The 11,637-nt window shown below is 38.3% G+C and overlaps 1 protein-coding gene across 2 annotated transcripts; it reads right to left on the bottom strand.

The window, feature by feature from the left end:
• Positions 1–354: 354 nt before the first annotated feature.
• On the bottom strand, positions 355–6,755 carry LOC109988081 (cationic amino acid transporter 2-like). 2 transcript variants are annotated; one of them, XM_020639428.3, is made up of 12 exons: positions 6,565–6,755; positions 5,880–6,253; positions 4,766–4,921; positions 4,520–4,685; positions 4,278–4,414; positions 3,483–3,705; positions 2,094–2,230; positions 1,894–1,996; positions 1,671–1,804; positions 1,404–1,570; positions 1,205–1,313; positions 355–1,124 (listed from the first exon to the last, which is right to left on the bottom strand). In XM_020639428.3, exons 2-12 carry the CDS (start codon positions 6,247–6,249, stop codon positions 994–996), a joined length of 1,833 nt encoding a protein of 610 aa, XP_020495084.2. In that variant the 5' UTR covers positions 6,250–6,253; positions 6,565–6,755; the 3' UTR covers positions 355–993. The 2 variants fall into 2 exon arrangements, with proteins under 2 accessions (XP_020495084.2, XP_065815047.1); XM_065958975.1 differs by having other exon boundaries at positions 5,880–6,293; positions 6,565–6,754.
• Positions 6,756–11,637: the final 4,882 nt, after the last annotated feature.

The following is an 11,637-nucleotide window of genomic DNA, read 5'->3' as shown; positions in this document are numbered from 1 at the left end:
TATATAAATCCCCTTGGTAAAAATCTACAATGTTGACTTTCTTTTTAAATGGACTAGCCTTCACTTCTTGGCATATACTAACAGATTATTCTTGATGGAATGATGTGGGACAAGAAGGAAAGGTACATGTATGCAGGGTTGGTTCACTTTTTCAGACTTTTTCCCAGGAAGAACAATGTAAATCTTTTCTTTCGAGTGCCTTGAAAGACACAGTTTTGAACATGACAGATAAGCTGCTGTGAAAGGTCATTTTGTTCTCAGTGAACTCCGAGTAATGAGCCACCTCTGGCTCTTTATCCAAGATTACAAATGAAACTTGAACATTTTTGAATAAGACGCCTCTCAAAACATCCAGAAAGTAGTAGGCTTTTTAATTAAGGAAAATATTTACAATATACAGTATATAATTAGAAAACATGTACAGTCTCTTTATTTACATTGATCCAACATCTTATTAACAAAGTACAAGTTAAAACAGAGCAAAGTATGACATTTCTCTATCTACACTGTAAATACTAAACTCTATATTTTGACATATAGAAAAAACAACTGTTGTTATCATAATCACACTTTGTTAGAATTGTACAAAATTACAATAATTCCTAATTTTACAATGGATATTCAAATCTTATACTTGTCATTGAGATGTCATAAAACAGTTATCAACAGGAAAGAGTCTGAGCCCTTTAATACAGGTGATACCAAGTGCTCTGATAGAAGATTTTAAGGCTCCAGGACAGCATCACAGGAACAGGTACAAAACATGTCTACTATCATTTCAATGTTTGCAGTAAGAATAGGTAGAAAAGATATAAAGTCCATCAACGTGTCATAAAGTGTCAATGTGGAACAAAAGCTGAGAAAGTGGCCCATGTGTCCATGTTTTTCCGATTCATCACGGAACAGGTGAGCATGTCAGCACTGGTACATTTCAAACATTAGTTAAACTCTTAAAGCTGTATCTCACTGTAACATCTCAATCTTTTTCAGAGCTCAGAATCTTTCCTCTTTAATGACCATGGTGTCTGTTTTTTCGCTGACAGTTTCAGTGTTCATGTGGCCGGCCCTGATACGCTTCCTCTGGACGCTGTGACGTAGACCGTAGCCGAAATAGATTAATAACCCTGGAAAAAAAAAACAAGGAGATCATTTAGCAACAAACTCAAAAGGACTCTGAATCTTTCAGTCAGAAACACGGCCTTACCCACTGACATCCAAATAGCATATCGTAACCATGTGTCTGCTCCTAACTGGACCATCAGGTATACATTGATGAATGTGCTAACTAAAGGCAATGCAGGGAGTAAGGGCACCTGTGAAAAGAAAAAAATATTGATGTCTGTTAGCTCTTAAAGACAAAATGTGGGTCTAATATTTTGAATTCACAACTGATATATCCTAACCATAAAAGTAGCCTTTGTTGGATTTTGTGGGTGCCTCCAGATGATCAAAGTGTTGACCAGCAGGATGAGCGCGAGGATGCAGACGATGGCCACACTCCATCCTTCCAAACGAGACAGAGCGTCTAAGGCTTGGGTCAGGGTGACACACAGTGCAACCACACATGCAACTGCAGAAAAGGAAAAGTCAATTGTTGGTGGTCAAGGAAAAATTACAAACACATGAGACTGAAATCTAACAAGTGCCTCATTAATGTTAGCTGTTTGTACCTGAGAAAACAGTCAAAAGTGTGACTGTTTTTGAGGTGGATGAATTCGGGGAGGAAGGAGGCTTCAGGATGTTGAACTTCTTTGATTCTGCGATCTTCAGGTCGCACTCTGAATCAGATGGACTCTCTTGGTACCTTGAATACAAAATGAATTACAACATGAATTAAGTTTTTGTTCAAGTCGTTAAAGCTTTGTGTCAGTGAAAATGGATAAAGTAGCCTACCTGAGTATTAAGATGCATATGGCAACAAGTGTGTAAGCAAACAAAGTCCCGATGGACATCATTTCCACCAAAGCTTCCAGGTCAAACAGCAGAGCCATGATGGCTGAAGGTGACAAACAGAAAGAAAGAATTACTTTATTTCTATAAACCTTACAGCATGCATGTATATAGAAGCATGTGAACAGCTGGAGCTTCTGTACCCGCAACGACTCCTGATGAAATGGTAGCTATAGCAGGACTGCCCTTGGCGGTGACTTTGGTCAGGGGTGTGAAAAGCAGGCCATCTCTTGCCATGGCGAACAACACTCGGGGCATTGGGAACATTGAACCCAGCAAGCTGAGGAGAAAAATGCAAATACGGTCTGTAAAGCCACATTCATTCTTTTAGTATCAAGCCAACACCATTATGTATTTAATTTAGAGACCAACAGACTATAATCCTTGAAACATAAAATGTCATTCTCTCTTTACTAGGCCACAGCTCTGGACTGACGATAAAATCTGCATCTGACTCGGACTGCAGTCTAATCTGAGAAAACACAAAGGCGTTTTTGTTGTGCTGATTGATGGCCTGTTGGATTCCTGGCCTGTTAAATAAAATGATGTAAATGAATGTATTTCTTTTCAATTTTTGATTTGAACAATCTTTTATACATATTTCACCAATGTAATGGCTAGTGAAAGGAAGAAGAGTTTCCTTCTGCTAAGTGAAGTCTCCTAACTGCTCTTAATTGTGAATAAACTACTTCATACTCACAAGTCATGGCAATCTATGCACACAAGAAGTAGAATCGTTTTCTAGCAGACAGCGCTGCCTTTTGGGGTTTGTTTGTTTCACAAGGTTTTTAAAAATCTTTCAAGCTTGGGTAGAGCCTTTGCATTAACTAATGTAAAAGACTGAAACAAAGGAGGCGATCATCTTATCTTAAGCTGTTAACATTCAAATATGAGTCTGTGGATAAAACTATTATGAAATATAGAGTGTGGAGAGTGCAGCTTGTCTGTACTCTGACACATTGTAGCTTTACTAGCACCATGCTTATATGCTTAAAAGGACAAGCATAATGTTGAGGTAGATTAATGTTTACCATAGCATGCTATGTTTTCTGATAGCATGCTAACATTTGCTAATTGGTGCCACAAAAGACAGTGTGAATATCGTTACAATTATAGGTATAAAAAAATTATGTTTGGGGTGCCGGTGGCCGAGTAATTAATTTGCCCCATGCACAGAGGCTGTAGTCCTCGAAGCAGGCAGCTGGGCTTGACTGCGACCTGTGGCTCCATTCTAACTCTCTCTCTCTCTCTCTCTCTCTCTCTCTCTCTCTCTCTCTCTCTCCAAATTCCAAATCTATCCACTGTCCTTTTCTCTCCAAGAAAGGCACAGAAAGCCCAACAATAAATCGTATTTAAAAAAAAGTACAAATATGAGATTTGACCTTAATATATTAAGGTCAAATAATATTTACTGTAATATGTATTTACAGAGACAATTCTCTCATATTTACACATTTCTAACTCATGATGGCACAAAAAAAAGTAGTTGATCACAAAATTAGCTGGGAATAATCCCATGTGTTGTTTCATACCTGGTGGACAGAGCACACAGAGATCCAACAGCCACAACATATCTGGCAGGACCCCAGCCCACATATTCAAATGCCACTGGCAGGGGGCTTTTTTCACTGAGCATGTAGTATGGCATCATCAATGTGAGAGCAGCAGACACAGCAAAGTAGGCCACGAAACAGATCAGAAGAGAGGCCACAATACCAATAGGGACAGACTTCTGAGGGTTCTTCACCTCCTCACCTATGAAAAAAGATGGGAAAGTTCATTGTACTTATATTTATTCCACTTTTTTTTGATTAGTTAAGTAGAAAAGTGAGAAACACTTCATTAAATCAGTGTTCTGATTAAGATAGCACCCTTCAAAGGACTTTTGTGTCTTCTACAACACAAGTTGTAACTTAAATGTCAAACAGAGGGTCAGGCTACTGTATCATACCAGGCTTCTTGCCAGTTAAGCTTGAAGGTTGAATACTGAAGTTGTAGTTAGACAAAATCACATACATAAGTAGGGAGGATTTCAGGAACTTTAAGTCACATCTCATGACATTCATCATCATCATCAGCATCATCATCATCACCATCAGACTTTAAAGGAGCAATATGTAACTCTGACATGTAGCGTTTCAAATTGTCATGGGAAAATGTATTAACTGTATTGATAAATGTCTGCCTATGGGCTTCCGTAGATTTCTAATACTTGACAAAAGCTTGATTTTATTGGTGAATAATGAAAGTGTATATTTCTTTCAATTTGTACAATTTCTGGTGTTCTACTTGGCAAACGTTGTAACGTTTTGAAGTGGTTTTCTGACCTGTTGTTGCGATGCAGTCAAATCCAACAAAGGCGTAGAAACACGTTGCAGCTCCAGCCAGTGTTCCACCAAATCCATAAGGGAAAAATCCCCCTTCTCCAAACACACTCGTCACATTGGCAGTGGTGCTTAGGTTTCTGCAGAGAGGAGAGTGCATTATCATCATTCTTTACACATGTTACTTCATTTGTGTGAGACAGGCTACTCCACACAGACAAGATCGTTTTACTCTATGTCGTTACTTGAGTTCTGCGGTGGCGTTAATCAGAGCCTCCTCACTGATGTTCCAGTTGATGATGTCACCCTTGATGAATCCAGAGATGGTCACAAACACCAGCACTAGGATGTTGATTACTGTGAAAATCTTGTTGATTGTTGTTGACTCTTTAACTCCAAAAGCCAGAACACCTACACAGAAAACAGTGTGATTGGAAAATGTTTTTATATGCAATACTGCCACCATTTAAAACCATTTTCAAAAGTTTTACCTGACAGAAGAAGCACCAGAACAGCAGCAAACACATCCGGGTAAGGAGCCAGGCCAGTGAGGGCCATGGGTGCATTTTCTTCAAAGAATTTGGATATGACGCCCCCAATGAGATCATCAAAGGTCCCACTCCATGCCAGTGCAACACTAGATGTCCCTGAGAAGATAGTGAGAGAAAGAGGCAATGACCTTATCAGCATGAGTCACCACTTTACTGTAGCCATAAACATTAAATACAGAGATGTTATTTCCGTCCTTGCCACTATCACACTTTATGATTCTGTTGTGCAGCAACCCTGTTTTATGGGATTATATGTGCTATCAAGGTGTAGAAAAAAAACATTAAACATACTATTTTAGAGGAAACAAATTCCTTCTAAACTGTCAACCTAGTCTTTCACTGTTAAATGAGTCATTTTTAGAATCGGTTTCTCCAGCAGGTAAAGGTCACTAAAGGCTCCCATGTTGATGGTTGATCATTTATGGGTTTTTAGTGTTCCATGTGAGAAAGCATGTTACAAAGAAGTACATTAGTCAAAGAAAAACAAAATCAACACAACAAAGTGACACAATGTTCTTTCCAAAATTAATCTAAGAGACCTTGACTAATTTAAAGCTTCTGAGCTTCTTTGCTGATGAGGAAAATGTAAACAACAGGCTGTTTCTGACTGTTTTACACCTACCCCACGGTCGTGTTTACAAGCAGAAGAACAACTCTTTAGAGATCTGTGGAGGTTTTCAGTCATGGTTGGCCAGTTCAAGGTTGATCACAAGCAAATGATCAACATTTCTAGCTCCGTCCACCAGTTAGTGTAGAACTGAAAAAGCCTTTCAGAGCAGAGGTATAACGTCTTCAAGAACTTCAACCAAGTCCATTTGCCTTTGGATCAAGCTTAGAATTAACTATATAGAAATAATATATAGGCCTATATATTTATTTATCTATTTAAGCTGATGGTCTGCTTTGCTTTTGTAGATTTACTGAGGCATCAGTATTAATTTAATCTGTTTTATAACCAGCTAAAAAAAAACTCCTCACAGTATCTTTAATAATAGAAAATGGTTATTGATTGATATTGAAAATATATGAAAAATCCATGCAGTTTCAAACTTACCTATGACGTAGGAGAGTAACAGATTCCACCCGGTGATGAAAGCCAGCAGCTCCCCAACAGTCACATAACTGTACAGGTATGCTGAGCCGGTTTTAGGAACCCGGGACCCAAACTCTGCATAACATAACCCCGCAAATATGGATGCCAGAGCCGCTATGAAGAATGATATGATGATGCTGGGTCCAGCTGTGTCTCTGGCCACCTCTCCGGATAAGACGTAGACCCCGGCACCCAAAGTGCTCCCCACACCGAGGGCCACCAGGTCCAGAGTGGTCAGGCATCGGTTAAACGTTGACTGCTCCCCGTCTGGCTCCAGGGGCTTCCTCTGAGATATGCTCCTAAGAAAAGACTTCACCACACCGCACGGCATGTTTCTGAAGAGATTATGCAGTGAGTGACAGGTGGGAGTGCAGGCTGATGTTAGTAAGAAATAAGGAGTGAGGGGTGAGGAGTGAGGGAGAGAGGGCGGATCAGTGAATAATTGTCAGATCGGAAGAACATTTTCTCATCAAAGAACAGTATTTGTTGATATTAATGAACTACACTGGCACAAGAAACTATTTATTTAGAAAATTAAGTTAACAAATAACCATACAAAGTTGGACAAATCCAGTTTTTTTAAATGCTCATGTGATTAAGTGTAGAGCAAAGAAATCAAAGATGAAATTATACTGAAATCACTCACCTCTGCTGTGTTATCTCCTGTCTCACCTTTGTGCTATGAAGAGATAAATAGGATTCTTCATTCACTTATAGTTTTATGTTTTCATAAATGCTTGTCTGTATCATCCTTCTGATATGAGAGTGCTGACGTCTGGAGTTTTCCTCGCTGCTCCCCCGGCACAAAAACAACTGCACGATTGCACTTTACTCAACCTTCAGGTACACGCACTGCCGCTTCCGTGAACAAGTCGCAGGAGTGCAGGATAATCTTATGCAATATCTTGTCATTATGGAAGTAAAAAAAAATGTTTTCTTACCTTATCAGAGTCATGTGAGAGATAACCCCTCCTTCCTGCTTAATTTAGAGTGATCAATCAACAAATAAAACAATTATAGAATTAAAGAGCTTTGGCTGCACAGGTTTATATACTGTTGATATATGGTAAGTGATTTGGCAATTCAACCACACATTTCCTATCTGATACATCAGGGATAAAAAAATTAATAAATGAGAAAACAACTAAAGAAAACCTTCATCAAACAGGATCTGTTTCACATTTTTTTCCCCTTTTTTGTTTTCCAAGCAAAAATAGGCGTAGAAACTTGTCACATGGTGAATTGTATGTAAAGTTATGAAATAAGGCTTTTCCTGATTATGCCTTCAATATAATACAAGATTTAGCTTTGGATTGTGTCCTTGAAAGAAAGGATCAAATGAAAACAAATCGTCCAATGTCTGACGGACATAAAAGGAAACATGATTGTCATGATAAAATGTATGTATGTAGAGATTTTAAATATAACTTCCTAACTGTATGTCCTAAGAGTGTGCTAACTTGTATGTGTTGACCTCTCTACCTGGAGGTTTGTGCCTGTAGGACCTGTGAGTTAATGACACACAGGAGGACAAAGCGGCTTTCATGGCTCATGAATGCATCAGTCTACAAACTACACTTTTTGAGAGGAAAAGCTTTCTCATTCACTACTGCAATCAAGGGATTTAAGCTCTCTTAATCCCTCCTGGCATCTTCTGCAGCCGGAAAGAGGCGAGCGTATGTGGACGCTCAGAGTACCTTTGACTGTATTAGAAGCCCAGACTTTGTATCTTAAGATCTAAATCATGCAGATAGCGTTTTCAGAGGGAGAATAGAGTCACGCTAATCTTAACTCAAGCTACTACACACGTGATGAACTCATGTGCTTGTTCATGTGTTTTTATGGCTGTCAGTCATGTATTTAAATAAACTTCTCAAATGCAGTGTTACAAGTAAATATTTCTTATTATTGCATAAAACTTCACAGATCTAAGTTAGAGGTCAGAGATTTAAGTTTGACATCATAGAAATCTTAACTTAATAGATACACAAATGTCTTTACCTTGCCTTCAGTTCCACAACAAGGGACAGGTGCCTGTGTGCTGAAAACAACATAAAATATCTGTGCTGGTGACTCTGATGAAGGAAACATGATTTCTTCTGCGATATATACAAGCCTGGCCTGTGTGACCCTCCCACTCGACAGAATTACTCACAAAGTAGCCTTTCCAGAGCAGTTTGGATCATAATGGGTTCATTATTGTAACGAAGGCAAAGGGTGAGAACTGTGAACTGCAAATCCCATTCAGAATGTCAAAAATGCTTTTGTGCTTGCTTAGTTTGATGTTTTGTTTTCATAATTTTTCATTACATTATTTAAATTCACAACATTTTTGGAAAGATTTTAGGGACTGCATCCAGTTTCTTGGATTGAGCAGTCCCAGGGGAACAGTTGAGGAAAAAAGAAATAATCAATCTGTTATAAATAAACTAAGTCTTCACATGCCTTGAAAAAATAAACAATCACTAATCAGTTTCACTATAAATGTGTGAGTTCAACAACCAACAAGAAGACTGAGATCTGATGGATGCAATCTAAACCTGTTAGTTTAAATCATAAAATGTGAGAAAAAAAAGTGGTTTAGTATCGAATAGACATTCTCTGTTAATTATAGTGACCGTATTAGCTATTGGATGTTACTGACACAATTATATTAATTGTATATTTAAAGTGTTGGTGTGATCCCAATGAGATTCAGAACTGACCTCGGAACAGAAAATGGGACAAGGCTCGTCAAGCCACAGTTACGGCTCATCAACAGGGAATCAGCGTAGCCAGTCCTGGTGGTCCTTTTTCAGAAGAGGAAGGTATGTAACTATGTATTGCCTAGTGATCAGATCAATTATTCAATATTCACTATTATGAATTATTGTTTTCAGACCTCTCTTTAAAATGCTGATAACATTCCTCATCTCAGCCCTCTAGATTATTCAATCAATTCAACATTTCTCCTTGTGTGTAAAAAAACCCAAAAAACAACAACTTTGCATTTAATGTATTCCTAGGTCTCAGTTTTGGATGGACCTGTTTGGAGACCTAAGAGACTCTGGACACTTCAACGGTTGCCATGAACACCAGTGCTTACTGAGATTCTGCTTCAGTAATGTTCTGCAGAAAGACCTGGATGAATGTACGGACCTCTGGAACAAGCACAGGATTCGACCATCCAGACTTGCCTCATGTCCTGGAGGGATTCCAAACAAACTCTTTTTGTTGCCTCACAGGTAATCCACATCAACTCAGAGTTAAATGATCATAAACTGAATATTGTATTTTAACAAATTGCATTGCACTCGTTATGGTAACTATATTTGGATTATTGTATATTTTTGTAAATTATAGTATTTAATATAATTTATAGGCTAGTTGTCCTGCCTTTGTTTACTTTCACATTTCTGTATCAACAAGCAAACACATCTTATTAACAATGGCCATTTCAAACTACATTTCTAATATCTGGTTAAAAAACCCTTTCATGATTCTATAATTGTCTGAATTTGCTTTCTTGAAGACAGGAAGACAGGGAACTAAATGTGTTTCCAGAGGCCAGGCAAACAATTGATTCATGCTGTGACCCAGACATTCAGGTTTATCTACAACAGGCTGTGGAACAAAATAGATTACAGCAGCCACAAAATAACTGGGCTATAGATGTGGACTATACTGAAGCCCTTACCACATATTCCATGTTACAGTAAACCTATAGCTGAGAAAAAGAAAATTCTGCTTTAGCAGGAGATGGCTTTACATTACATACATTACTGATTGGACTGTAAGTGCTTATATTTTGGGAACTGAGTCTTAATTGTGAACTGACATATAAGTGGCATAAAGGGTTTTAATTGTTAATAAAAGGACGATCTACCAAAATTCTCAAATGTGGTACTTTCAATTTTCAGGTTTGGTAACTGGAATTCTTACAAGCACAAAATATTTTATTCTGCGTGAACTGATATCACTATTTACACTACATGTAGAACATCTAGTAGTTAGTTTCCTTGTATAGTATGCCATGTTAACAGCAGATACTGTGCATTAATGCTACAGAAGTCACAAGCTAAATAATTCACAACAAATTACACAATTGACATCTGTACACACCAGTATTTTACCCTCATAAAGGTATTTGTTTTATTTATTGAAAACCAACATATGTTGCTGGAAAAAAATGCAGAATACATCATATTTGTTAGTAAATAAAATGTCATAGCATTTTTTTTTTATGAGAGTAATCCATGAAAACAAAGACACAGCAAATTAAAAAACAAGGAGCTAAAATCAGGACAGGAACCATGAAGTGTGAACCGTCTCCAAGGTTTGAAAACTTCTAAATACATTAACAGATCTGGGGCCCGTTTCTGAAAGAAGGTTTTGTGTAAACTCTGAGTCAGTTAACCCTGAAATGAGGGAAACTCTGGGTGTTCTGTTTCAGAAGAGGAGATCACTCAAACCTGAGAAAGAGGGGTAACTCCAGCCCGTTTCAGAGGGAGAGGTTACTTTACCTCTGAGTCAGTTACTATGGTAACTGAGTCTGTGAACCTAACCTGGTCGGGAACAGGTTTTCTTCAATGATCCCAGAGTTTCTCTAGGTCTCCACCCTCTTTCAGAGCCAGAAACGCCATTTCATTTCCTCATTCTTTCATTCAGTCCGTATCACGCCGTGTCAGTGAAGATTCGCTGTTTGTCTGAATAAAAATCCAGGTTGTTTTAATATGATATGTTAGGGTGGCAATAGCCTACTACAGCGTATAAAACAAACTATTTCATCGAACATGGCATGTCTTTAAGTCGGTATGAAGGGACTGCATTACTCCGCAGGGAATTAGAGCCTAGGCTGCATTAACGTCGGGAGATGTTGATTTATAAACTAAACAGGATAAAGGTGAGAGGACATTTAGCCTATGTGTGTGAATACAGCTTTATGTTGAGGATAGAGTTAATGCACATTCAAATAAACTCTGAATGAAGTTAACTTTAAATCTATATGAGTCTATTATGTTATTATATTTCATTTTGAGCTGTTTAAAAGTCGATTTTCTTCTGCTGGATTGCATCTTGAATGAATGAAAATAAATTGTATAGGTTTAATAGCCTACCATTCCATCAGTTTTGACCTGCAATATTATAATTCTGATTAAATATTACATTTATAGACTTTATGAGCAGCTGTTTGCTCTTACACCACTTTTCTCTCCTTTGCCGCTCCAGCAGTGTTACTTTTTTTTCCCTTCTTAAACCTGTTCATATTCACCGTGGCTTGTGGCCACGTGAAGATATTGATATATTTCGAGATGGTTAAAGTAGGAGGATCTCTTTTTTGTCACCTGTTGCCGTGGTGAATCGTAGTATCGGGGCTCCATTCATGTTGGCTTTTTATCGTTGTGGTGCATGCGCTGAACACCGAGTGGACCTACTCAGAGTTAATTTAACTTATTCAAATCTGCTGATCTGAAACCGAAAACTCAGAGTTTCCCACCTGAGAGGAAATCAACTCAGAGCTCAGGGTTAGACTGAGGGTTTGTTCAACCTTCTTTCAGAAACGGGCCCCAGGTCTGTAAGTGACTGCCTCAGAGTCAAACAATGTTTATCAGCAGTCACAAGGGATAATACAATCACTCTTAATGGATGTAAAATCTCGTAAGCTCTTGCCACAACCACTGCAAACCACGGTCGCAAATTTTCTGGGAGCTCTTTGCCACAATTTGGGCAATACATCATG

The sequence above is a fragment of the Labrus bergylta genome, chromosome 9 (genome assembly GCF_963930695.1).
Source record: "Labrus bergylta chromosome 9, fLabBer1.1, whole genome shotgun sequence".
In the NCBI taxonomy this organism is placed as follows: Eukaryota; Metazoa; Chordata; class Actinopteri; order Labriformes; family Labridae; genus Labrus; species Labrus bergylta.
Note: the sequence above shows the minus strand (reverse complement) of the source record. Positions and strands in the feature narration are given on the sequence as shown.

What these genes read in the sequence shown, in the direction of transcription:
- LOC109988081 (XM_020639428.3), bottom strand. Translation starts at nt 6,249, where the DNA reads ATGCCGTGCGGTGTGGTGAAGTCTTTTCTTAGGAGCATATCTCAGAGG. An exon ending in GTTACTCTCCTACGTCATAG is followed by an intron (nt 4,922 to 5,879) that starts GTAAGTTTGAAA and finishes CTATCTTCTCAG; the next exon opens with GGACATCTAGTGTTGCACTG. An exon ending in CAACAAAGGCTACTTTTATG is followed by an intron (nt 1,314 to 1,403) that starts GTTAGGATATAT and finishes TTCTTTTCACAG; the next exon opens with GTGCCCTTACTCCCTGCATT.